Genomic DNA, 26519 nt, shown 5'->3' with positions numbered 1-26519 from the left:
ACCACATCCAATGAGGCCAATATCACCACTAATTGCCACCACCCGCTCAAGTGGGCAACCCGATGCCAGCCTATCCACCAGGCCAACTCGTATTATGCCTTTAAAATGGCTGTGAGGATCATCGCTTTCCACTCGCCAACTGGGATGAAAAATTCAATATTGACAGAGGAAAAGTTTTGATGAGAAACTTGAACTCATTTAGATACAGCTAACACCCCCGGCGTACTATCTCGAAGGTGAGCTTCCAGTTACTTGAGATTGTGTTAGTAAGCCTATATATAGAGAAAATAATCGAAGACAAACAGAGAAAGAGAGAGAGTGTGTGTGTGTGTGTGTATGCGTGATATTATGAGTGAAAATTCTACAAATGAACTTGACCAGCTGGTTAAGGCTAAAAATCTGGCAATGGACAATAATCCAAGGGAGATGCTGCCAAAAGTATTGGAAACCGCTAGTACTATGACTGTAATCGCAATAAATAGTAACAGTAGCGATATCAAGGCCATAAGATTGGCCCGTTTTTTCGCTTCAACGTTTGTTGATATAATGAATAGCAAAGAAATCTCTAAAACTGAAAAACCATTCATTGCCTCTCAGTATCTAGAGACTCTTTGGCTGACATGTTCTAGGATCGTCGATCCAATAGCTTACAAGTATACTATACTATCCTTAACGATTTCTTATCCTTTATTACTAGATCTTGTTGCAAAGACATCAAATGACAAATTGTGGACTCTTTTAACCAGATTCAAAGATAAAATAATAAAAAATTGGAGATTGAATCAATCTAATAAATTAAAACCAGAAATTTCAGACGATCTTAACGATGATTCAAAAAATATAGGTTGTAAATTAGCTACTGTGAAATTTCTTTCACAAATTGTCATCACTCAAACTGTCATCAATGATAATAGTCCCAACAATTCTTACCCCATCAGTATTACATCAGTACCAAATAATCATCCAGTCATCTCAAATAAACCTAAATTAGAAACTGAGGCTAAGAATTGCCTGGATCTCCTATTAAATTATCTAATTGAGGAACCAATGATGATCAGTTCTGCCTTTATTGGCGTTTTAAATTGTCTTTCCTTCATAATGAAAGCGAGATCACAAACTACAATCCGTATACTCTCTGCCCTATTGAGATTCAATGTCGACGGCAAATATCAATTGGATGATAAATCTGCTGTTAACTATAAACTATCCAAGAGATTTGTAGAACGTTGTTATAAAAATTTTGTTAATTTTGGTATAAAGAACCAATTGATAAAAAATGGTTCACAAAGCAACTCGATGAATCAGATGTATTCAAAATTATCTAAAATTGCACAGACTCTGCACGTAATTGGTGAAGAAACTAAATCAAAAGGTATCTTGAATTTTACTGCCTCAGAAACTGAAAATAAAATTAATAAGAATGAAAAGGAAAAAATTATCTCCTATAGACTGAAACAGCAGAGGAAACTCGATGGTACTAATTCATCCAGTACTTCTACTTCCTCTGCAACAGGCACTCCTTCTTTCACGGCAATTACGGAGGATATAGATAAGAAAACAATCACAGTTCAGCAAACTTCACAACCTGCTTCTGACATATCTTTGGAGCATTTAACAAGTCTACAAAAATATGCATTTTCGAAAAATTCAGCAACTGGCTTTACAAACTCTTCACCAATTGCTACAGGTGATTCATACAGTGCAATTTATTCACTTATGAATATGCAAAATTCAAACCAAAATTTATCAAATCTGTCACAGGATAACCTTGTCAAATTATCAACAGAGGCAATAATGAGATGTGATACTACAAAACTCATTTCTGCTTTATCGATCGTTGCATCTAGATACACTGATTTAATGACAAATAAAAGGAAGCGTGAAGATGACGAAACTGAAATCAAAGAAGAACATGAAAATAAGAAAGTCAAGACAGAATCCGATTCTGAGGATGAAAATGAAGTACAAGAGGATATTGATGTTACGAAACCAATGTTTGAGCCCAAACCAATGGATCAAGAAACTAAAATTAATCTAACCAAAAGAATCATAAACAAGATCATTGAGGTTAAAGACAGTAATATAGAACCAAGTTTAACAGTACCCACCGACGGCATGAATAATACTTTGAATATGATTAAACTAGTTGACTGGAAAAACAGCGAATCATGGTACCATATTTTGATTAGATTAGCTACCAGAGGGACTGCTGCAAATAACGAGATAAGTAACATAATAAGAGAACAACTTCTGTCCTTTGTGTTGGATGATTTCGACAATAAGGCAGCAATAATGGTTGAGTGGATGAATGAAGAATGGTATTCATTCAAATTAAAGATTACTAACGAGGATAGTTACAAAACCTGGTCAATTAGATTGTTGAACGAACTAATACCATTTTTAGAAAACAAGCATCGTAGAATTTTTATTCGTTTAATGAGTGAATTACCAAGTCTAAGCAGTGATCACGTCAGCATCATGAAGCCAATCCTGATGGATCCAAGTAGAAGTTCGCTAGGGTTTCAAGCGCTGAAATTTTTAATCATGTTTAGAGCACCAGTTAAACCAATGATTAAGGACTTACTTGATACCGTCATGCAAGAAGATAGTAGCTTAGAAGAGCAATGCAAATCGCTACTCGATAAATATTATAAGTAATGTATATAGTACACCTGCATTATTCAGGCCGAGTAACATTTAAGTAACAAGTAATATGTACCATTTTCCATATCCATTCAATCTTATCTTTTGATTCAGCCTTGTCGTCAAACTTTTCTGATAAGGCGATTGAAATATATATATATATATATTACTTGTGCCAATGAGGGAATTTATATAAAAATCAATAAAGGTCCGTGAGTTCTATCCAATCGAGGACACAGTACGCCCCCCCCCAATAGTTGTTTCACTTATATAGAGTAATGCTTTCAAGGACATGTATGAGAATTCTCACAAAACCGACCTCATTAAGATCAATCACCCCACTGCGTTTATCTTTGAGACGTCAATCTACTAGTGTTAATACTCTAAATAAAAATGAATTGCCCTTCACCCATACTTCAACGGGACCAAAAGAAGTCAAATACACAGCTGATCATGAATGGATATCGTTACATCCAGATGGTACGGCCTTCCTCGGAATCACAAAATATGCTTCTGATGCGTTAGGTGATGCTACTTACATCGAACTACCGGAGGTTGATAGAGAAATTGATGCTAATGAGTCAATTGGGTCTGTAGAGTCTGTCAAGTCTGCTTCAGAGGTCTACATGCCTTTAAAAAGTACTGTCACTGGAATCAACGAAGAATTAGAAAATACTCCACAACTAATCAATACGGATCCACAAGGTAAAGGTTGGATGGTTAAGTTTCAAGTTGAAGAATCTGAAAATAATGGGAAAATTATGAATGAATTATACACTTTAGAACAGTACGAGAATTTCTTGAAAACTGCTGAAGAATAAATAAACTGTTTTTTCTATATAATCTACTATCTGGACTGCTCTGATGCAGTCTTAGTCTTTAATTGAATCGAATGAATACCGTACTTTGTAATTTCATCATTAATTAGTTTGTAAATCATACGGTGTCTACTGGGTAGAGTAAGACCTTCAAAACTATCACTGACTATCTCGAGCCTTAAATGCGACTCGTTCTTGTTTGGAGAAGCAGCAACACCACTATGACCCACATGCTTATATGAATCGTTATATATTTCCAAACTTTGCAAGCCAATTAAGTTAGAAACCAGCTTGTTTTTGACGGCAGTGAAGGCAGGCCCATCAATTCTTTGATTTAGTTGTTGCGACATTTTGTTCAATACGAAAGATCTGGAAATCGTGGCTAACCTAGAAAAACTCGAACCACCTACTACTCCCATCAAAACCAGGCAGCCAAATCAATAAGAACACCCCCCCTGTTGTTCATAATCAAGGCGCGTAGAGTTCAATTCAATATGAAGCTTATTCCAATTCAATATCCAAAATTATTGGAAAAAAAGCACGTGACTACATATTACCCTCCTTTTCAATGCTATTTTCAATTTGACAATAAACAAATTTTAAGAATTGGCAGATACGTTCAGTACTCTCGCCACTACAAACAGACAGCCATCGTAAAAGACCCATCCAAGACATTCATGAGTAGCGAACAGCAGGAAAACGTGGATGTTAGATCAGATAGTGATTTAAACAACGATTTGTCATCAGGCAACTTCTCCCATAGTGAAGGCAGCGATCACGAAGCAGCTGATTTATACAACGATGATCCTTCTTCAAGTGATAAAGAAAACATGCAAGAAGAACAGGAGTCGAAGGGACCTGTGAATACTGGACATGAAGGTAATACCTGGGGCGAAACAGGTGGTGAAAGCTACGACAAGGAAGAGTTTCACCACATACAAGGAGATGAGAACAAGGCTGAAAATAACGAGGATGCTGAAGAAGAAGAAGAAGAAGAAGAAAAAGAAGAAAAGGAAAACAGCAATGACGACGATGAGGATAGTGATGAGGATAGTGATGAGGATAGCGATGAAGATGGTGATGAGGAAGAAGACGAAGATGATCACGATGAAGAAGAAGAAAAAGAAGAAAACGATACTGAAACAAAAGTGGTAGACAGAGCTCAATCAAATACGGAATCCTCAAAATCAAGCAACGAAAGTTTGTATTCAGAAGAAACTGAACAAACCTCGGGTGAGCCCGCAATAAAGAATGAAAACGTGGATAATGAATTACTGAATAAGCAAGCTGACTATATTCTTCAAAGTACCCTATTAAACAATCCAGAATTCCATTCATTATCTGATAAAGAAAAAATTCAAGCTATCGTTGCATTGTTAAATTCCAACCCAGACACTGTAATGCCAGGAGCTATCAGAGAACGTAAAATTTCTGTTCCAGTCCAAACCCCTCAAGAACCCCCCAAACAAAGTAAGTTTCCTAGACCGGATATGACTGCTCCTATGTCTGAACAAGAGCGTGAATTTTATTCAATCTATTTACGTGGTGAAAACAAAATTACGGAGATGCACGACATTCCACCCAAATCAAGACTCTTCATTGGTAACCTTCCTTTGAAAAATGTTTCTAAAGAAGATCTTTTTAGAATTTTTAGACCTTACGGCCATATTCTTCAGATTAATATTAAGAATGCATACGGTTTCATTCAATATAATAACCCTCAAAGTGTTCGTGATGCTATTGAACATGAATCCGAGCATATGAATTTCGGTAAGAAATTAATTTTGGAAGTTTCAAGCTCCAATGCCCGTCCACAATTTGACCATGGTGACCACGGTACAAATGGTAGTTCAACATTCATTTCAACGTCTAAACGTCCTTTCCATACCGATGATGAGGATATGGAAGGCCCTGATCTTTACACCGAAACTTACAAAAAATCAAAGAGAAGAGTACCTTCTTGTGTTATCTACGTTAAGAGAACTGCTGACAGGAGCTATGCTAATCAAGTGTTCAATCAAATGAAGAATAAGACTGGCCTTGAAATCGACATGATCTTCTTGAAGCCACGTATGGAATTAAGAAAATTAGTCAATGATGCCGCATACGATGGTGTTTGGGGTGTCATTCTTGTTAATAAAACGCACAATGTGGATGTTCAAACATTTTATCAGGGGCCACAAGGTGAGACAAAATTTGATGAATATATCAGCGTTTCCTCTGACGATGCTATAGCTATATTTAGTAACTTAAAGATGTCAAAGACAAGCGGAAACAACGAAAATATGATGAGGATGCAATCCCCCACTTATGGCGGATATCCTCCACAGCAACAATCATACTACGGTAACTCTTATGGTATGCCACCTCAGCAACCACCTTATCAACCACAACAAGGTTATGGGATGAATCAAGGTTACAATGTTGGGCAACAGGGATATGGTGCCCCACCACCTCCACAAATGAATCAAGGTTACGGTCGCTATCAACAGGCTACTGTCCCTCCAGCTCCAATGCCACAGCAACAACCAGTGAATCAAGGTTATAGTAGGTACCAAGGCATGGCCGCACCTGTCCAGCAACAGCAACAACCACAGTTATCAACTTTATTAGGCGGCAATCCTGGGCAAATGGACCAACAACAGTTGCTATCGGCAATTCAAAACCTTCCTCCAAATATGGTTTCAAATCTCTTAGCGGTTGCGCAACAACAACAGCAACAAACAATGCAGCCTCAATCTCAGGCACAACCCAACTCTCAACAGTTACTTGGCTTAATACAGTCCATGCAAGGACAGAACCAGCAACAAGGTAATTATCCCCAACCTAATCAGGATTCTATGAACAGTAATTACGGTTCGCAGAAACCAATTAATTCTCCCAACCATAACCAGCAATCTCCCCAAGATGCTTCCGCTAGTAACAACGTTCAAAGTCTTTTAGACAGCTTGGCGAAACTACAAAAATAATGTACAACAGTCTCTTCTGACCTCATTCAAATGATTCTTTCTTGACTACTTTATACAGGTATATGCCGGTTTCCAGTTTATCTTTCTATTTACTTGATTTAAAATACTTTTGTGGTCCTGACTGGGGTTCTCTTAGCTCAAATGACAATCTTAAAAGCTTACCATTATGAACCATTTCTTAGGCATCTCTTCACCGCAAAGTACTCAAATATAACTTACCCTATACTTCTTCTCACTACGTTTTCTTACTTATCTCGATATTTTGTAACTAAGTTTAAAGACAACTTACAGTCACTGTGTTGATACCATACCTCTTAGAATAATATTTCTGTTTTAAATTATAGGTTTATTTTATGTAACGTATTTACTCTTTGATTTTAAATATCTTGCAACGTTTATTCAAATATCCGGGGACTAAATTTACTCGAATCTTGAAAAGAGATTATCGAATTATTTCAACAAAGGCTATCACTGGCGTGTTCCAGTGTTTGAATTACAGTCAGAACAGTTTTCCATTGGAAAACACCTTAAAGAAGGTAAAAACAGATGCCATTAACTTTCGAAACCAAGCGTATATTGTTTGATGGAAATCCCTATACAATAGTTCTACAAAACGAAAACGGTCCATGTGCCTTATTGGCCCTGGTCAATGTCATACTGCTGTCCAACGAATATATTGGTCTGAAGGAACCATTAACTGAACTGGTAAAAAGAAAAAGTAAGATAGATTTAGAAGATCTGCTGCAAATTTTGGCCAATATAGGCTTAGCAACTTCAAAAAATGAGAAAAATGATAAAGACATAGACAAGTTATTACAACTACTACCAAGTTTGCATACTGGGCTGAACATAAATCCAAAATTTGATGGGACTTTTGAAGATAACCAAGAAATGCTTCTATTCAGACTTTATAACGCTGATGTTATTCATGGCTGGGTCATGGATCCAGAGGGGGCTCAAGGTAATGAGAAGCTATCGCACTTTTCTTATGAACAAGCTCAAGAAATACTAACATCTTCTTTTGATATGGGAGATGGCAAACAAAATCCAGGAAAGGACACTCAGACACCAGATGATGTTAGCCTGCTAACAACGTTTATCGATGGCTCACCGACGCAATTAACAGAATATGGTATTAAAACTATACAAAATATTCTAAAAGATAATTCATTCGCTGTCCTATTCAGAAATAATCATTTTGCTACAATTTTGAAGTACAAGGGCATTTTATATGTACTGGTCACAGACCAGGGTTTCAAAGATTGCAAAGAAATTGTTTGGCAAGCCATGAACTCTGTTGATGGATCTAAAGACATGTTTTGTACTTCAACTTTTGAGCAAACCCCACTACTCACGGAAGACAGTTACAAGAGGACCCAAAATAAGAATGAGCCCGTCGAAGAGCAATATACGACAGACGAGGCATTGGCTCAGCACTTACAGGAAGAAGAAGATAGAAAAATGGCTGAAGAACTTGACAAAAGACAACAGCCAAAGAAAGAAAAGCGCAATAAGCAAAGCAATAAGGTAAAACCAATAAATGCAACAAAGTCGAAAACCGAGGGCAAAGGTAACATGCAATCTAGAAAATCCCAACTAGATGATTCAATGCATAAATCAAAAAAAAGACAAATGATTCTTGTACTATATCTTGAAATATTTTTTAAAATTCTGATTTAATCGTAATTTACAAATAGTCCATAAGTAAGACACAAAAGCGTTCTCATGAACAGTGAGGCTGACTACCTACATGCTGTTGGATACTACTACACTCTTTAGCATTGGTGTCACCATATGCAGTCTCGCATTGTCGCGCCTCTATTATATGAAGCAATTGTGAAACACTCATGTCACAAATCAACTTCTGGAAAAAAGTCCTATGTATGCCTGCGAATATATATATATATTACCATTGAATAATTCCCATTCATTTTGAATGCACGATGTAAGTCGAATGTTGATAAAAATCTAAATAGATAAAGATGACTGCTAAAAGAGGGAAACTCAATACAGAGCCAGAAGAAGATTACAGTAAAGAAAGATTGGACATTGGGAACCTCAATCAAGACACCTTGAGTACAATCCAGAAGGAAGAGGAAAAGGCCAGTATTTTGTTGAAGAGTAAACCAGAAGAAGCCAGCATGGATAAGGATGATAGTTCTGAGAAAAAAGAAACAGACAAGGAAGAAAAACAGACCTTGATAATGAATCCCAATTTAGAAGAAAATGGGAATATAAAAGTGGCAAAAGACTCTTATGAAGTAAATCTGATAAAGGCAGAAGAGACGATAATCAGGAATGAATTATCATCTAAAAAACACATCAGCAGCAGGGCCGATAAAATTAAATCCAACAGTACCAAGGCCAGAAGAGTTGGAAGGGACAAAATAGTACCAAAGAATATCACTTCAAGAAGATTGAAGGAACTGAAACAGAAAACGGCAAAAAAGACTCAGGCTGGACGATCGTTTCCACAAACTGTAGTATGGTCCTTTTTGGGTGCTACATTGAGCTCTGTTGCGAAAAGGGTAATCAATAGGTCTTTACAGGGCTGAATAGGTAGTAGTTTATATTTTTATAATCAAAATATCACTTATTTTTTATCACTTTTATAATTATTGTTAAATCTACTCCCAGAAAACTTTCTGTCATGTCCATTATATTCATAGTTACCAGGACGATTTCTATTATTATTAATATTATTTCCGGAGTAATGGCCAGCTCTTTCTTTATCATTCGAGCCACCAAATAACACCTCCTTTTCAGCTTGCGTTAGTTCATGATCCAAAATCCCAGCTTCTCCCAATTCTTCGATAAACTTCAATATTTTGGTATTATCATTTGCCATCTCTCGTTGGACAATTTTAAGACCCAAATTAGCCTTCGGATTATATCTTCTGACTTGATTTTGAATATTTTGTACAAACTGTTTCTGTTTCTTAGTGTCTTTTAGGACACTCGTATTATTCACTTCTTGTTCACTGATGCCTAATTTGTCCATATGCATCTTTTTATTGTTCGATATTTTCAATAACCACATCTTTCTTCTTTCCTCTCTCCATTTCTTGATGTCTTCTTCTGTCACAAGCGTGATGGCTGTCCCCGAAATAGCAATGTTCTTATCACTATCATTATCATCATCATCATCATCATCATCACCATTGTCATCATCTTCGTTACTATCCTCATTAACATCACCATTCTCCTTCTCGTCTTCATTCTCCTTATCATCGCCATGTAATCCCTCCCGTGGTTTCTCATTAGAAGTTGTTGGCTTACTGCTGACATTCACCACTCTAAATTCTTTCTTATCTTTACTGCCGTGGGATACCTTCTGCACACGGGAAACTTTTGGTTTTGCTCTCTTACTGGGTTTTGGAGGTGACGAATAAATATCTTCATAACTTATACGCTCATGGACTGGTAGGTGCTGCCCTCCATTATATCTTTCACTACCATTCTGAACAGGTTGACTTTCATTAAAATCTTGGCCATAGTTTAAGGGCTTCGATTTCCATTTAGATGGTGCATATGAGGACCTGTTTGACTGATTTTGCATGACACTACCATTTCCTTGCATTGGTTGATGTGCTGGAGGTTGATACATCTTCGATAGGCCATAATTCATATAGGGAGGGGCTCCCTGGTAACTAGCATAGATGGCATTATAGTTTTGTGCATCAAGAGACTGAGGAGTAGCATAATTCATAGCTGTATGGTGGCCATTATTTGGGTAATAAGACTTTGTGTCATTCAATTTTTGTCTCTTAGTGAATATTTGTTCTTCGCCATTATTCAATGTCCCTGAAGAAGTCGGCCTAGGTAAACTATTCTGATATGGCAATCCATTAAAATTGCTCCTACGCTCTCCTGAGCCCATGATTGCCGATACTTTGACGTTTATCTCAATTTGCAGAGCCTTAATTATATAGCTTATTTACAAAAATTTTCAAGTTTCGATGTGCTGGAATATCGATGAGCATCGAGATGTCTGGGGGCCGCATTTTCAAGAATATCGAGAAATTGCATTTATCATGTCTACACTAGTTTATATGCTATATGCTAATACGATTCACTAAGAATATGCAAAATTCAGTCGAAGAGACCTTTAGGTTTGAAGGGCTGCGTTGGTCCCAGCCCTTGGGCTGCCTCATTACCGTCATTATCGTGACTACCTTCATTTCCATCTCCAGAGTCTGAAATTCTCAGATACTTCGCTTTCTCCCTTCTAAGTACCATTTGCCTATCAGCTTCAGAAACTCTGTCGCTGGCATCATTAAAGGCTTCACTGCTGTTACGCTTCCCCCACCCTATTGTGGTCTCATGTCTTCCAGCAATAGCGAAGTCTTGCTCATCAACAGCATCGTGTTGGTTATCGTCATTAGGCTCCTCATGTGCATTCGATGGTATACTGCCGGCAATAGAGGTATACGGAACATTGTTTGCCTCGTGATCTTCCTGGGAATTCTCTGAAACGAATAATTTTCTAACAACAGGCAATTCTACTGGCATGTTACTACGCAGCACTGGAATAGGTGGGGCTACGTTTTTCAATGGACTGATACGACTATTTACTCTTGTATCTTGGTGATTTTCCATGTCTGATTTCAGAGGGCTCATATTTGTAGCTTGCATGTTCCCATTTCCACTCGCTGGACGAACAGGGTTTGGTGATGTATTCTTCTTTATTGCACCTTCCATACTGTTCTTGCTAGATACCATACTAGCCTCAGTTACTTGAACAAGTTGCATTTTGACACCGGCTCTAGACATTTCGATTAATATTGGATCACCTGGGTGACAAAACCAAATATTTATGTTATTAACACCACCATTGCCTTGTAGCTTCCACGAAGACAGAAGGTTCATAAAATTCCTGAAATCTCTCAGCCTGAAATCGACATATTTTCTGCCTTCTTTGGATCTACCTGCGCCGCTTCTTCCCTCAGGTGCTTCGTTTTCTACAGTAAAAATACAGTAATGCTCTAAATCTACGGTACTTATAGTATTACTCATACTCAAGGCATTTTTTAAAATCACATCATCTTTTCCATTTATCTTCTTCATGAAGGCAGTTATGATCATCTTTCGTGTATTTATCTCCAGCTTTATAGTTTCGGTAATATTTGGATTACAGTTTTCAATAAAGTTCTTTAAAAGGGTCTGATTACAACAAATATAATTAATTTCATCTTCGATACTGAGCTGGCTGTGTTGTCTAAGTTCTGACCGAACATTATCATTAAATAAAGCCAAGGAAAGTTCTTGTTCCAAATCATTGAAAACAGCAATGAGTTTAGGATCCAAAATTTCTTCTGGATTGGTGGTTTCAGCACTAGTACCAAATACATCTAAAAATTTACGCTTATATTTTAAATCAATTACTATGGGATCATACCTTATGGGCGCAAACTGTGGGGAATATTCTTTCTTAATTAAGGATTCCATTTCCACGGTCACTAATAATCTATTAATAAGAGCTTCTGAACAAGTAGCGCCGTTATTTATTGAAATAATAAACTTAGTGACAGTATCTCCATCCGGTTTTCTTGAAATCGTAGTTAAATGCTTCCCTTTAATCTCAATAGAATATAATTTATAATCGTTACCTCTTAAATCGGCCGTTACCTGCAATCCCTCTTCTCCAAATGTAATCTCGTATGGTCTGAATTCATATTCATCAAAAAAAGTTTTGGAGAACCGTATTTGAGACAGTGTTGTATCCGTACTGTTCATTGCCCAAATGATCAACTCTGAAGAAGTTATAGTCATTTTGATATTTTCATTAATGGTCGATAGCATATAGACAGTCCTATACCATACATTGTGTTTATCTGCATTACTTATCACAGCCCTGAAGGACATCACAATTGCATGAGTGTTCAACTTGATACCTTGTAGTTTTATCTGTTCTGGTACTTCTAGCTCAGGCCAGTTCTCAAGTTTTCGCGCCAAAATATAATATCGTAAATTAGCTTTAAATATTTCGACAAAAACATGTAAGCACTATGATAATAATCTTATAGTATATATTAGTTTTATATGCAGTCATCATTTAGCCTGAGTTGGAACTTGTTCTTTTACAGCTTTAGAGTCATTCGCTGCAGTTCCTTCTTCTGTGGATGACAGAGTTTCGCTTGTCTTGCTCGGTTTCTTTCCTTTCCTCATTTTCTTATCCCCAGATGCCTTCTTCTTCTTTCTCTTGATTACAATGACTTCTTCAGCATCATCATCATCAACATCATTTTGCTTTTCTAGCGTTTGATTTGCAAACTTTTCCCTAAGCTTCTCCAATTCTGCTTGGTCTTCTATCTTGTTTGGATCCCTGTCAGAAACATTAGCCAATGCATTATGTGAAAAATCGTAATCTTCTAATTTTGAGTGGGTCTTCAGATTGATTTTATGCTCAGGTGACTTTGATAGTGAATGAGGAACTTGAATTCGTTTACCCTCGTTCATGTCAGAAGTATTTGAATCCACAACAATTTCGTCTGACAATACTTTAACTTTTTTGGCCTTCTTCTTATGTTTCTTCTTCTTTTCTTTCGGGCCACTAGGTTTAGTAGTGAGTCTGATAATGTCGAAATCAGTACTTTGACTTTCACAACCACCCACGGACAAAAGATCATCACTCTTCCTGGACTTCTCAACTTCTTGGTCCTCTTCATTGAGGTAATACATATTGTCAATTTTTTTATTTCCACTAAACTTTTCAGTAGATGATATGTCAATGCCATTATTTTCTTCGTTTTCATTTCCGAAGCTAGTAAAATCAGTACTTTCTTTTAACTCAATGTCAGTTTCATCAGAATCTACATAATCAATGTTTTCCGAATATTTTGGCTGATTTAAAATCTCCTGCAGTTCAAAATCTGTCAAAAAAGGAGTCTCAAGATCTAGCTGGCCAGTGTAATTCAATTGTTTCTGGGTTCCGTGTGCTATTGGAGTGAGCTCATAAGCATTAAAGAAGCTGGGAATCACATCCGTTAATAGAAGCGAAAGTTCGGTATCACTCGGTGTCATAGATTCCAAAACTAAGTTCAATATCTCTAAAACCTCCACACTACGTTCCTGAACTTCAAAGGATTTAGAAAAACTCAATTCTTGTAAAAAAGCAACCAATTCTTCTAAAAGCAGTTTGACTTCATTTACTTCTCTCTCTATGTTACTATTAGACCAATAACTGAATATTTTCAGTAACGCTGTAATCAGAACACTCTGTGCATCAAGTCTAAAATCACAACCTCTCTTGACCAGCAGCCTTACTAACGCGTCCCCGTTTTCAATATAACCTGAGTATTCTCCAAGAGACCAAATACAGTCCTTTAAAATTGTGGGGAGTTGATTATCGATAGTGTCCACTGATATTAATTTTATGATTGTACTTATCGTCGTACCACGCATATCAGGAACTTTGACCATTATGTTCTTGATTTGTTCACCGATCTTATAACCAAGTTCCTTTGCTGCTAGATCTTGTGATAATATAGCAAGATCGTATAAAACGGCATTAAACCATTCGAAATCAGGAATATTGGAGTAGTTGTTGAGTTGACATATTTTCAAAATGGTGTCCACCATCTTTACTTTATACGGTTCTGACATAATTATAGGAATTTCCCTTGATATTGACATTGAATCCTGTAATACAACCACGTCCTGATTGACAAACTGTTTCATAAGTATTACTACAATTTTTTTCAAGTTCTCTTCGTCAACGATGCCTTCTAATAATTCTAGAGCTTTCGATCTGATACTGATATCAACGTCCCCGATTAAACGTATTACCAGGTCATCAAAATGGGAAATGAAGTCTGTATTAATTTTGCCAATTTTATAAAAGAGAACACAGCTAATGTATCTTAAATTTGGATCTTGAGAATCACAAAATGTATGTAAGCGGTCTAGGCACTGAATTGCTGAATCAAAATCATCAACATCTAACATATTACCTCTAACGATACAGTTGATAGATTCATAAAGAACAGACGTAGCCATTGTAGAGTCCATTAATTCGAGTATTTTTGGTAAAAGTTTAAATTTCAATTTTGGTTCAATCTTCGATAGGTTAGTAAATAACTTTAACAATCTTATAATAATCCAGTTATTATCAATTGACACCAAAATTTGATATAACAGAGGAGACAGTTGTATAAAAGGGGCTGGATTTTTCTTGGAGAGTTCGCAGATAACACTAACCGTGGCTGATACTACTGAGATATCATCATCTTCTAGTTTTGCGACAAAATTTGTGAAATTGTCCTTTAATGCTTCTGGATACTGTAAAAAGACTTTGAACAGTGCCGTCACCGTTTTCTTCCTAATGTATGGATTTGTACTATTTAACATGGGTAATAAATCTTCTGCAATGTCTGCTGCTAAGCTTGGTGATACAATAGAGGACAGTCCACTCAATGCAATACCTACTTTTAATGTATCGTTATCACCTGTGAATTTCAGATCCTTTCTTATTAGATTTGTCGCCAGCATTAGGACATCAGCATCTTTATAGAATGACTGTGAAGCAGCTAAATAACCCACACGTTTATGTTGTAACCTACTACTGCTCATGACTTCAAGTATATGGAAATTGCACCATGACATATCAAAACCGTACATTTCCAAATATGCCAACTTCAACACAGCGTTAGCCTTTATATTGAGGTCTGACTGATTAGCCTCATTTCTACATTCAGTCAGCTGCTGGTTTAGGAAATTGTGTAGCTTTTCTGGCGTTTCGTTGTTGGATCTTATTCCCTTAATCAAGTCTTTCAATGATTTCTCAAAAAAGAACCCAAATGGTCTCAGTCTTTGCCTCACATCATCTGCTGTGGGTGCGTAAAGAGATGTCATTGTAACGAATATGTTCTGAGACTAATTGACTAGCAGGCCTAATGGAGAGATATGTCAAATACTTGCTGTTCCACCGAGTAAGGTTCGCTGTAATCTCTAAAGCCAAGATTTTATTTTTCCTAGTAATACCCATTGAAAACGTAGGCCGAAGCATGGAAGACTATCAAAAGTGATGCCCAAAACTAATTTGTAAGCAGGGAAATACACTCTAGAGGTCTTCATAACATTCGTTAGAGGCTGAGTACTTATATAACTGAGTATATAAATATAAAGATTAGAATAAGTAATTACATTTCTTATAAATAGAAGAGGGCTTGGCTAAGAATAATCATGAGATGACATTAACCGACTCTCCAGACTTCGAGTCCAATTATATGGAATTTGTTACCTTCTTGACTCAGAGTCTCGTTCCCGTACGTTGAGCAAGGGTATGTTACTCCATGTAGCAGTCCGTCATCGCACCAGAGACCGTAATGACCGTCACCAGCGCCCATTGACAAGAATCTGGATGTGCAGTATATTGCAAATTCATTGACACCAGTATATGGGAACCCTTGGAATTGCCACTGTGTCAGCTGTTTATTATCAGGATCGTTTTTATCGTCCAAATTTAGATTTGGAACTTTATTCATCTTCCATAGAAAACATTCCCCGTTCCCATAATATCGTACATGCTCATTAGGTTCCCAGGGCTCGTTACAGTAGGCACCGAATATTCCATTTTTGGCATCCTTTATTACTATTACGTAGCCTATTCTTCTTGTCAGATCATCATCTTTCGGTTTTATATTATCATATAACGAATGCAATGACGCCCCATGCTGTTCTAAACTGTATAGTAAAGTCCACTCATTGTATAATTGAACTCTCATTGGCATCAGAGTCCGTATCTCATCACACATATCCGTTGTGAGTAATCTATTCTTGGTATTAGCCGAGTAACCAGTCAAATTAACTGATGGCAAGAAATCATCGAAATCATCAAAATTCTTAGTATTTGGGTCTAATTTCGTTGCAGGAGGTTCTGGAAGTGAAAAAGATCTTCTCAGTTTGTATATGGCGTCTTTCATACCAAACATGGTTGGCTACAACCTCAATGAGATGGTAATTGACGTTGGTTACAAGCTTCTTGTAAGTATAAGTGGTCCTGACTTTTTTTTTCTCTGCCCGTTTAATTATATTATTAAGTAGTATTAAGGAAATAATAGTATGGGGAATATTTAACCATAAAAATGAAATCGTATAAATTGTAGATGATCTATATAGTAATTGAGGCGTATGCAAGAATAAATAATAAAGTTGGGTGAGAGGTTTCTATTCACAAGAACTTGATTAGGTCACTTTTTTTTCTCATTTGTCTTCAATAAGGATAACATCTTCTCGGGTGACTATATCAGCTTCTTCTTCAGAGGAGGAGGAGATGATGTTGTCATCTAGATAGAACTCATTTTTACCTTTGACGAACCAGTAAGAAACTGAGAAGAAGGTATAACCGGCAATGACTACCGAGACATAGTTCATATTATTTCTATTGACGGGTATTTGAGAAGGGAAAGAGAAAAAGACTAGTGAAAACACGGTCCAAGCTAGAAGTACGATATTGCTGAAAAGACCAAATTTTCCAAGCCAAAATGGACCACGATTCATGTCTCTTTTCCGTAGAAGTAAGCAGATAACGGGTATTGAGTATGACAGTAATAAAAAGGCAATACAAGCAGTGATCAGAGAGTTGAAAGCAGTTGAGGACGCTAGATATAGAAGACCAATAATGGAGATCAAAGTGCATGACATGAGATGAGCGTGTAATGGGACGCCGAAAGTTGGATTAACCTGTGACCAGAATCGTGAATATGGTAGACCTTTATCTCTTGCAAAAGACCAACAAAGCCTTGCTTGCCAAGTGTGACAGGCAATGACACAACCGAAAGATGTGAACAGAACTAAACATCCTAGGATGACCGCGCCAGCTTTATTTCCAAGGGCTTGATTATAAATTTCTAAGATTGGTGCCCCGCTATTTGAGTTTAAAACATCTTGAATATTACGAATGGAGAAAAACATCGATATAACATATGCAAAAGAAGTGAGGAAACCGATCGCAATTGTGCCCATGATTGCCATGGGGATAACTCTTTCTGGTTTTTCCACTTCGAAAGCCATATGAGTGGCACAATCTAGACATGAAAATGACCAAGCAGGATTAATTAGCCCTACAATGAATGCAATTGCACTACTTTTCCAACCCGTTTCATTATAGAAAGTTGCAAAGACGAATTTTGAATCATTGAACTTACCACTTGAACATGCTAGAACTGTTATAGTGATGGTGAAAAATGAAAAAAGTGATATGTAAAGTGACGACGAAGAGATGAGGGGTAAGGATTTACCGTAACAATTGAATAACATTAGAAACAGATGTACTAGTTCGAAACAGACGAAGACATGCCATCTCTTTGGTATGAAATTCTCATGAGTTAAAGAATACATTCCTACCAATAGAGTAGCTACCGAGAGAGTTGTTGAGGCACTGGTGAAAACAGAGCCAGCGTATGCAAATGATCCACACATGTAAGCGGCAAATCTCTTATGTTTTGGGCTAGCTAATTGAAGAGTCCAATGGAACTGACCACCTGCATGAGGATAGGCAGAAGACAATTCACCTAGTGAGACACCTATACAAATTGAAATCAAAGCGATGATGATGATACCGTATACAATCATCATGGGGCCACCAGAAGTGATACCTGTGATCATGGATGCGGAAATACCGAACCAAGAGTTGGTTAAACCGAATCCAACACCTAGAATTGACCATAACGAGAAGGATTTTCTTAAATGTATATCTTCATCTTGTTCTATTAATTTGTCACTGAGTATCTCCGGGTCCTTTGACGGGGTATTAGACCTCCTTTTATGCAATGACATGGTAATGGTATCTTGACACTTGGCATATATTTTGATTCCCATTCAACTGTTGATGTGATTTATATTCGAGAAAACTAATTTCCGAAGGATGGGATAGACACGCGACATGTGAAAGAATTGATTGAAATTTTTGTTCGATGGTGTTACCCGACTGATGATTCTCTAAACCCATACACCAAATGGTACTTTACTGATGAGCGGCTAATGTGAGAATACAAGCTAGTAATAAAGCGCAGATATAGAGATCACCAGAATGAAATGGAGATTCTGATGGTGATGACATGTCATTGAGCAACTGTTCGATGGTTAACCAATTTTTGATTGTTTTATTCGTTAGAATGTGGAATTCTAACAGAATGAAATAGAGCCTGTTATAATGATTTGACTGATGTTTAATGAAAAGAAGGTTTTCAATGAGGAAATTGTGGTTATAGATGAGTCTATTGAGTTTCGACTGTCTATGTGCTATAATTTTGTTTTGCATGGTGTTGCAAGGATATGCAGGATCCGCAAGCGCCTATGCGCTTGCGCTCCCCTTTATATGATTGCTCAGGGAGTTGGCGGAACATTTGCAATGTCGTATCACCTCAGCGGCAATGGCACATGTGGCATGTGAGTGTGGCATTATATCTCTCAGATCTTGCCACATCGCATCGTCGCTGTGACTTGTAATTGTCACAGGAAAATGACACAGATGGTTTTCCCCATTGATTTGCGGCACGCTGCTACTCTGGGGTGGGCCCAGATGCAATGTACAAAAACTATCTGTGTTCAGCCGTCTCAGTCAGCCTCTCAAGCCACCGCCAAGAGATTTCTTGTACCCAGAATCGGGAAATCCGCGGGAAAATCCTCTTCTCCCCTTACCTCGGCTGGATCTCCCTTCTCTGATTCTCGCGGCTTGTGGTTAACTCCGAACTCCCACACACCGCATATAAACACAGCTGTTTTTGTTTCATTTTTTTTTTTTTTACCCGTCCCGAACCTCCACTACCCCGGATTTAATTCTCCTTTCTCAATGGACGGGCAGAGAAATGGAATCGCGTATATCAACTGTTGAAAGGGATATTCTTTTACCTATAATGTGATTAGTGCCTTTTTGTAATTCGAAGAATTGCAACACTTGGTTCGACCACTACCTGTATATATATGTGTGTGCTTCTATTATGTTTTACTCCAATTTCTCGACCACTGTTTTGTACAAAGAACGTAAAAGTAACAACACCAACACAAAATCAAACAGTTTAGAAGATGGGACTTCCTATTGAAACGTTCGAATTTTCAAACCATATTTTAGAAAATCGTATCCACTCATATAATAATCACCATCCTCCTCATATTTTCAAATCATTATTATCTTCAAATAATGATTTGGTTTCTTCACATTATCCAATTCTAAATAATCAAATCAAACAAGAACTCATACATGTTTCTACTTCGAGGTTAGCAACAACAACAACACTATCCAGATCGAGAAATGTCAATGCTAATAACTGGAAATTGAATTTAAAGGATTCTGGTACACTATCAAATGAAGGTAATATGATCAAGAATACCATCTCAAATGATGGAAGAATCTTGTACAATAAAGAAACGTTACAAGTGTCTTTAACTTGTGATCGTTCAATAGATTCAATTTTTGAATTCACATTACCTCATGGATTTCATTCCATCGAATGTCAGTTTAACAAAGATTTTAATTTTAATGAAATAGAAGGTACTTGTTTCCAAATTATTTTGATTAATCCATCTCAAATTTCAATCTTAAATTATGATTTCCATTGTGAAATTATTAATCAACATACATTAAAATTTAACTCAGATTTAATCGATACTTGGTTCGATCTTTTCCCACATTTTATTATATCCACTGATTCAAAGGATAATATTCTATTTACAAAGATCTCAAATTCAATTACTTTTAAATTACACGCTGATTTAAATTTTAAAAACTCACCACTAAGAGATTTTATTTTCCCACATATTTTCTGTTCCACTGAAGAAAATGAAATTATTGCTCTAAACTTAATAGATCAGACAAAATTCAATTATAATATTTCATCAATATTAAATTCAAATGAAAAATTAACCAAAATATACTCAAATGACATTTTTGAAACTAATCAAAAGATTTTCCAAATGAATTTGATCAATGGGGCCATATCTTCATATTCAATCCTTTTCAATAAGACCTCAAAAACGTCCCTGGTCAATATTATCCCAAATGATAGGATGATAATAGTGGAAAAGCATCTATATTCAATAGTATGCTCCATTTACAAATTTAATAACATGACCTGGTACTTCAATGGATTCTATGAGCTATCAAACACGCTCCACAGATCCTTCATCCTCAGCAATCTCTACTACACCGACAACACAATCACCATTTCAAATAATAATCAATTCTATACTTTTGAACTCTCTAATAGATAAATTCTATTCTGCATCACATGATCTTTTCATTTTTTTGTAACCCTAAGTTTTCAGCCCTAGGGCTTGCCCTTCTTGTCAATTCGAACGGGTTAACTTCCGGAAACGGAAGTTCCGCTCGCCGGATTCCCCGATCAGGCGATTTTCTCTTGCTATTTTCTATTTTCGGATAATAGTTGCTGATTAATTAAAAAAAAGAAATTTGCAAATATCGATGAGCCATTGAGTCAATATTTAAGAAGACCATTAATCGGATAACTACTTGCTAATAATCAAGTCGAAACTACCATACCAAAACGATGATAAAGATGGAATCAAAGGAATTAAATCTGTTTGATTGTCTCTCGTGGGATCTGCTAAATAACAACGAATTCCAGGATTCCACATTACAGCAGAAAACAACAATACGGAACATATCAAAACAACCAAAAAACAGAAGATCGAAGAAGGATAAATTGTTTTCTACGCCTGATAATCTTTCAGATGCATTGGTTAAAGATCAAAATAAACTGATCCATCTGGATCCAGTCCCCATCTTCCGGGAAAGATCAGAGATTAAACCATGGTTACAGAAAATCTTCTTCCCACAGGGTATCGATTTAGTTATTGAAAGATCAGATAGTAGTAAAGTAATCTTTAAATGTAAAGCTAACCCAAACCGTACGTGTAAATCGGAAAGTACGTCAAGGTGTCCATTCCGTATAAGGGCCACTTTTTCAATTAAATTACAAAAATGGAATATTGTTGTCGTTAATAACATTCATTCACATAAGTGTAAATTTAATCCAAATTCTGAAGAGTACAAAAAATTCAAGAAATATCTCAAGGACAATAATGATATTGATACCATTAAACTGTTTGAAGAATTTGAATATAAATTTAAATTCAATTTACCAATTTTCAAACCAAATGTTATAAAATGTGATTGTGGCCTTACAAAGGAAATTTCATTGTTCAATAATATCGTTCTCCCAATTAATAAACCAAGTAAAGAAAGCTTATTATTGACCAAGACCAAAAAAATCACCAAAAAATCAACACTTACTAATAACAGTAACAGTACCAGTCATAGTAATAATAATAAGATCAAGATAAAGACAGAAAATTTTATAGATTTTAACACAAATGCCAATTTATTGAACAATAACCAGTCATTTGGTGATGACGTAACAAATTTAAATGAAATCGATTTCACAAATATGTTTAAATTAGAAGAAAAAGAACCTGAAAGTTTATCCATTGAAAATTTCGAATTTGAGACTAGTAATAATGATATATTAAGTGAGTTTATCGACTTCAATGACGATGACAACACCAAAACTGTCTCTACGGAAAGTGAACTCAACGATCTCTCTTATTTCTTGAACGTCGACCTAGTTAATGATCCAGTTAATATGAAAGATTTGGATAGTATTGCCACTCCCAATGAATTCATTGAATTTGGATTATGAGAAGATAAAAAAAAATACACATGATCATGAGTTATACATTTTTCCAATATTTATTTATTAATAATATTTTTTATTTTCCTTATTTATTGAATTATCATTTTTAATCTCCTTTAGAAATCTGTAAATAAAGCTTCATATGGATCTTCACCGTGAATACCGTAATTCAATCTTTCTTCAGGGTACTGATCAAATAATGATGTATCACCAACACCAGAGACGATAGGGGGTTCATATGGTGTTTCAATATCTTTACTTAATAATTTTTCCCAAACGACCTCACTAAACCATGGATGCGATTTGATTTCCTGAGTTCCGTTTTGTAAATTACCGATTCTTCTCGTTAAATCGGCAGTAATCAATTTAGAAAGTAAATCGACTACATCTGAATTGAAAAAAGATGGGTATGTGACTCTACCATGCAAAATTTTTTCATAAGTTTTCATTGGGGTCGTATCATAAAATGGTGTATAGCCTGCCAACATTTCATAAATTAATATACCTAAAGACCACCAATCAACTGATTTATTGTAAGGCTTTGTAGCAATGACTTCCGGTGCAATGTAATCGGGAGTACCACAAAGAGTCCATGTCACTGTCGTAACTTCTTTAGCAAAACCAAAATCAGTTATCTTAATGTGACCATTTCTATCCAGTAGGATATTTTCAGGTTTTAAATCCCTATAGATGATATTGTTGAAGTGCAGATACTCTAACGCCAATACAACTTCGGCAGCATAAAATTTAGCCACGGGATTTGGAAATCTTTGCGATTTTCTTAGCAGTGAAAAAAGTTCACCTCCTTCGATGTAATCCATGACCATAAAAAGATTATTGGAATCCTGAAATGTGCCCCACATTCTAATTAGAAAAGGATGTTCTACCAATTTTAGCATTCTCCTTTCATCGTTTGTATGCTCAATTTGTTTCATTTTCACGATCTGTTGCTTTTTCAATACTTTAATAGCATAGTATCTACCGTTGTGAACAGATCTAACTAAATGCACTCTACCAAAGGACCCTGTCCCCAGAGTTCTCATTATCTGGAAATCATTCAACGTATACTTACCCTTAGAGACGGTAGATCGTTGCTGTAATACCGACGGCTGTTCTTGATTCATCGCCTTTTGATACAGTATCTGTTGCTGCTGAGCCGTGTCTTCCAATTCCTGGGACGTCTCTTGTTTTTCCTTCGTGGGCAAGTAGTCTACATACTGCGCATGTGTCTCCATCATGATCCTAGCAGGGTTATCTCTCTTGTATATATATCTTCTGTGATGATGCTAATCAATTACATTATACATTATATGATTGTTGTGTTATTACTTAAGAGACCCCTTTGATATTTTTTTTCTACTCCGATCAAACGAACGGATTTTCCAGACGAGTAGACGTTTGTCGTTCGCAGTGATGATAATACCAATTTATTCAAAAATTCAGCAGAAAAGGCAGAATTACAACCACATTTGGTGGCTGGTTGGCTCTTGCTGTTGCTGTGGAGGTTGCTGTGGTTGCTGTTGGGGTGGGTAGTGTGTGACGCCTGGGCGTTTTAGGATGGTGGATGGTTGTTGTTGCTGTGGTTGTTGTGAAATGAATTGAGAAGATATGTCCTTCTGTTGCTGTTGTAAGAGAGGCTCCTGAGGTTGGGCATCCTGTTGCTGTTGCTCCTGTGACTGCTTTAGAGTGTCCATGTTTTTGTCTATGATGGAGAGAATCTCTTGTGGCAACGTTGGAATGATATTATTATTTTCGATAGTTTGTTGTTTGATTTCTTCTGGAGAAGGAATATTTTTGGATTCCAGCTTGTAGTAATGGAAATGTGAAGAGAACTTCTTCATTGTCAATTGCTTGATCTTATTGAATTGCTCGTTCTTCTCGTCAGTACCGGTTTCATTGTTCAATAGATTTAAATTTTGATTTTGTTTTTCAATCAATGCCTTTGTGTAACGGAACATTGTCCAGTCGAATAGATGGTCGTTATGATATTCTAACTTGATGCTCAAATCTTTGAATAGTCTTGCCAAGTGTAAATAATCTGGCCTTTCGTCAAATTTTAGATTCTTACAATAATCCATGTAGTATTTGAATTCAATGGGTAGACCTTGACAAAGGGTGTCCATATTAATACTCAATTTTTTCTCTAGGATTCTATCATATTTTTGTTTCTTTGTCGTGGCTTTTAAACCTTGCCATGGTAAAGAACCTTTACAGAAATAAACGAAAATGTAACCTAATGATTCCAAATCATCTCTTCTACACTGTTCGATCCCCAAATGTGTGTTGACACTTGCATATCTTGCAGTACCAGTTAATGATTTATTTTCTCTGTATGGAATATGACGGTGAGTATTAAAATCTCGATATTTTTTGGATAAACCAAAATCAATTATATGTACCGTAGAACCTCTCTTCCCGGTACCCATAAGGAAATTATCCGGTTTGATATCTCTGTGAATGAAGGATCTCCCATGGATGTACTGAATTCTACAAATCATTTGTAATGCTAGCATGATCACTGTCTTTAAGGAGAATTTTCTGTGACAATAATTGAAAAGATCTTCCAATGAGGGTCCCAACAGATCAATAACCATGGCATTGTATTCACCTTCTCTTCCAAACCACCTCACAAACGGTAATCCAACGCCTCCACTGAGATATCTGTACACTCTTGACTCATATTCTAGTTGTGGATGTCTTGAACGGATTGACTCTAATTTTATGGCCACTTCTTCACCACTAATTAAATTCGTCCCATGATAAATCTCACCAAAAGAACCGCTCCCGATCTTTTTACCAATACGAAACTTCCTTCCTACTCTTAAATCCATGTGTCTTATTTATTCTATCCTACTTGATTAACTCCAACAGGATTGATTATTCTATCTTCTATCTAATAAATTTGCTTGTGTCTATGTCAAAACATCCTCTTTAAAAAAAATGCTTTAACGAATGCAAAAGAAATTGAGGAAAATTTTGTTAGTGATTACCTGAAACGGATGGGGAGTCATTTTCCGGTTTAGGAAAATGATTCTGTAAAGGGTATAAAATGTTGAATCGGGTAACAGAAAATTCCGACCTCCCGTCCTAAGCGAGATTCCGCCTCCATTTCCAAGCCCTAACTTGTTTCCGGGCACATTATCGTACCCATGACTCAAGACCTACTTTGGCCTGTCACAAGCCCTTATTTCCGGCGCCCGAAGTCTCTTTTTTTTCAAAATCGAAAGACTTTCGAGGATTATCTCAAGGATAATTTTGTATATAAGGTTACAAAGCTTCCAGGAAACTTTGGTTGCATCACGTAACGTGTAGTCACGCAACTTGGTGAGGGGTACGGTAGGCTGTTCTTAGGTAATTGTCCTCTTTAGATTATGGTTAAGATCGTGGGTCACAGGGCCTTCAAAGGTTCGTGCCCTGAAAATTCTTTAAAGGCTTTCAATATGGCCTACGATAACGGTGTCGATATGTTGGAGACAGACCTTCAATTGACTAAAGATGGGGAAATTATTATCAATCACGATTCGGATACTGGAAGAAACTGGGACCAAGATTTAGTAATAGCTGAATCGAATTATGAGGATCTGTTAAAATTGAAGCATAAGTTACTTCCGGATGAAAAAATTTTAACTTTCAATGATCTTTTAACTTGGTTTATTGGCCGTATCGATCAGGATGATACACCTCATGATTGTAAATTGATGTTAGATATCAAATTTACAAATGATAAATTAATTCTGGTCAAAATTTTTAACGAAATGTTGAAAGTTAGGGACGATTTGCAATTTTGGCAATCAAGAATTGTTTTGGGGGTCTGGCTTCTAGATTGGTACCAATACGGTGTAGAAACCGCCGTTTTCAAAGGATTTGATATTATTGTTATCACAATGTCTCTCGATGTTGCAGAACAATTCATCAATTATTCCATCAAATTAGATGATCCGGATTTTAAACTTTACGGTATATCAATCCATTACGTATCTTCATGGACCGATAACTTTAGATACGTTCTTTGTCCTATAATCGAAAAATATGATATCAAAGTCTTTTTATGGACTGTAAATAAAGAGATAGATTTTTCCTACATCGAAGGTCTACCCATATATGGTACTATCACAGATAATCCACTCGATGCTAGAGCATACTTGAAAGATAAACATCATTGGGCTACAACAACAGACGAAAAACATAAATTTAACGTACCTCAATTGAATTCTCTAGAGGGTTTAAGATTCCATTCTTATATTGTGATATACGATGTTGTTTGTGCATTATTATTCTCTAAATGGGCTCATTTCAAAATATTCGGATATTCCGTTGCTTATATCATCTTCTTAATGTTAAGAGTGATCCATTTCTTATGAAATTGATGCCTCCTCAAAGCAATAAATAATAATCTTCTTTCATATATAAATAAAATAAATAAATAAAATATATTC

General features: G+C 36.4%; 16 protein-coding genes across 16 annotated transcripts; 8 read left to right on the top strand and 8 right to left on the bottom strand.

Annotated features, from left to right (window-relative positions):
• Window positions 1–348: 348 nt before the first annotated feature.
• On the top strand, window positions 349–2658 carry PTA1 (RNA-processing protein PTA1; the record flags this gene model as incomplete). The annotated part of the gene is made up of 1 exon (XM_003959487.1): window positions 349–2658. One exon carries the CDS (start codon window positions 349–351, stop codon window positions 2656–2658), a length of 2310 nt encoding a protein of 769 aa, XP_003959536.1.
• Window positions 2659–2939: 281 nt separating this feature from the next.
• Window positions 2940–3464, top strand: GCV3 (glycine decarboxylase subunit H; the record flags this gene model as incomplete). Its single annotated transcript, XM_003959486.1, has 1 exon — window positions 2940–3464. The coding sequence occupies one exon, from the start codon at window positions 2940–2942 to the stop codon at window positions 3462–3464; it is 525 nt and encodes a 174-aa protein (XP_003959535.1).
• A 26-nt stretch (window positions 3465–3490) lies between these two features.
• On the bottom strand, window positions 3491–3880 carry BOL1 (Bol1p; the record flags this gene model as incomplete). The annotated part of the gene is made up of 1 exon (XM_003959485.1): window positions 3491–3880. One exon carries the CDS (start codon window positions 3878–3880, stop codon window positions 3491–3493), a length of 390 nt encoding a protein of 129 aa, XP_003959534.1.
• Window positions 3881–4138: 258 nt separating this feature from the next.
• Window positions 4139–6430, top strand: NAB3 (Nab3p; the record flags this gene model as incomplete). The annotated part of the gene is made up of 1 exon (XM_003959484.1): window positions 4139–6430. The coding sequence occupies one exon, from the start codon at window positions 4139–4141 to the stop codon at window positions 6428–6430; it is 2292 nt and encodes a 763-aa protein (XP_003959533.1).
• Window positions 6431–6976: 546 nt separating this feature from the next.
• MIY2 (ubiquitinyl hydrolase 1) lies at window positions 6977–8110 on the top strand (the record flags this gene model as incomplete). The annotated part of the gene is made up of 1 exon (XM_003959483.1): window positions 6977–8110. One exon carries the CDS (start codon window positions 6977–6979, stop codon window positions 8108–8110), a length of 1134 nt encoding a protein of 377 aa, XP_003959532.1.
• A 302-nt stretch (window positions 8111–8412) lies between these two features.
• KAFR0K00410 (uncharacterized protein) lies at window positions 8413–8985 on the top strand (the record flags this gene model as incomplete). Its single annotated transcript, XM_003959482.1, has 1 exon — window positions 8413–8985. The coding sequence occupies one exon, from the start codon at window positions 8413–8415 to the stop codon at window positions 8983–8985; it is 573 nt and encodes a 190-aa protein (XP_003959531.1).
• A 38-nt stretch (window positions 8986–9023) lies between these two features.
• Window positions 9024–10310, bottom strand: RSA1 (Rsa1p; the record flags this gene model as incomplete). The annotated part of the gene is made up of 1 exon (XM_003959481.1): window positions 9024–10310. One exon carries the CDS (start codon window positions 10308–10310, stop codon window positions 9024–9026), a length of 1287 nt encoding a protein of 428 aa, XP_003959530.1.
• A 212-nt stretch (window positions 10311–10522) lies between these two features.
• Window positions 10523–12295, bottom strand: DDC1 (Ddc1p; the record flags this gene model as incomplete). Its single annotated transcript, XM_003959480.1, has 1 exon — window positions 10523–12295. One exon carries the CDS (start codon window positions 12293–12295, stop codon window positions 10523–10525), a length of 1773 nt encoding a protein of 590 aa, XP_003959529.1.
• Window positions 12296–12481: 186 nt separating this feature from the next.
• Window positions 12482–15283, bottom strand: APL5 (Apl5p; the record flags this gene model as incomplete). Its single annotated transcript, XM_003959479.1, has 1 exon — window positions 12482–15283. One exon carries the CDS (start codon window positions 15281–15283, stop codon window positions 12482–12484), a length of 2802 nt encoding a protein of 933 aa, XP_003959528.1.
• Window positions 15284–15624: 341 nt separating this feature from the next.
• Window positions 15625–16362, bottom strand: OXR1 (Oxr1p; the record flags this gene model as incomplete). Its single annotated transcript, XM_003959478.1, has 1 exon — window positions 15625–16362. One exon carries the CDS (start codon window positions 16360–16362, stop codon window positions 15625–15627), a length of 738 nt encoding a protein of 245 aa, XP_003959527.1.
• A 271-nt stretch (window positions 16363–16633) lies between these two features.
• On the bottom strand, window positions 16634–18250 carry HNM1 (Hnm1p; the record flags this gene model as incomplete). The annotated part of the gene is made up of 1 exon (XM_003959477.1): window positions 16634–18250. The coding sequence occupies one exon, from the start codon at window positions 18248–18250 to the stop codon at window positions 16634–16636; it is 1617 nt and encodes a 538-aa protein (XP_003959526.1).
• A 1206-nt stretch (window positions 18251–19456) lies between these two features.
• On the top strand, window positions 19457–20641 carry YIG1 (Yig1p; the record flags this gene model as incomplete). The annotated part of the gene is made up of 1 exon (XM_003959476.1): window positions 19457–20641. One exon carries the CDS (start codon window positions 19457–19459, stop codon window positions 20639–20641), a length of 1185 nt encoding a protein of 394 aa, XP_003959525.1.
• A 305-nt stretch (window positions 20642–20946) lies between these two features.
• Window positions 20947–22089, top strand: AFT2 (Aft2p; the record flags this gene model as incomplete). The annotated part of the gene is made up of 1 exon (XM_003959475.1): window positions 20947–22089. One exon carries the CDS (start codon window positions 20947–20949, stop codon window positions 22087–22089), a length of 1143 nt encoding a protein of 380 aa, XP_003959524.1.
• A 110-nt stretch (window positions 22090–22199) lies between these two features.
• TPK2 (cAMP-dependent protein kinase catalytic subunit TPK2) lies at window positions 22200–23321 on the bottom strand (the record flags this gene model as incomplete). Its single annotated transcript, XM_003959474.1, has 1 exon — window positions 22200–23321. One exon carries the CDS (start codon window positions 23319–23321, stop codon window positions 22200–22202), a length of 1122 nt encoding a protein of 373 aa, XP_003959523.1.
• Window positions 23322–23540: 219 nt separating this feature from the next.
• HRR25 (serine/threonine protein kinase HRR25) lies at window positions 23541–24914 on the bottom strand (the record flags this gene model as incomplete). The annotated part of the gene is made up of 1 exon (XM_003959473.1): window positions 23541–24914. The coding sequence occupies one exon, from the start codon at window positions 24912–24914 to the stop codon at window positions 23541–23543; it is 1374 nt and encodes a 457-aa protein (XP_003959522.1).
• Window positions 24915–25454: 540 nt separating this feature from the next.
• Window positions 25455–26444, top strand: PGC1 (phosphatidylglycerol phospholipase; the record flags this gene model as incomplete). The annotated part of the gene is made up of 1 exon (XM_003959472.1): window positions 25455–26444. The coding sequence occupies one exon, from the start codon at window positions 25455–25457 to the stop codon at window positions 26442–26444; it is 990 nt and encodes a 329-aa protein (XP_003959521.1).
• Between the last annotated feature and the right edge of the window lie 75 nt (window positions 26445–26519).

Source organism: Kazachstania africana, chromosome 11 (assembly GCF_000304475.1).
Source record: "Kazachstania africana CBS 2517 chromosome 11, complete genome".
NCBI classification, from domain to species: domain Eukaryota; kingdom Fungi; phylum Ascomycota; class Saccharomycetes; order Saccharomycetales; family Saccharomycetaceae; genus Kazachstania; species Kazachstania africana.
Note: the sequence above shows the minus strand (reverse complement) of the source record. Positions and strands in the feature narration are given on the sequence as shown.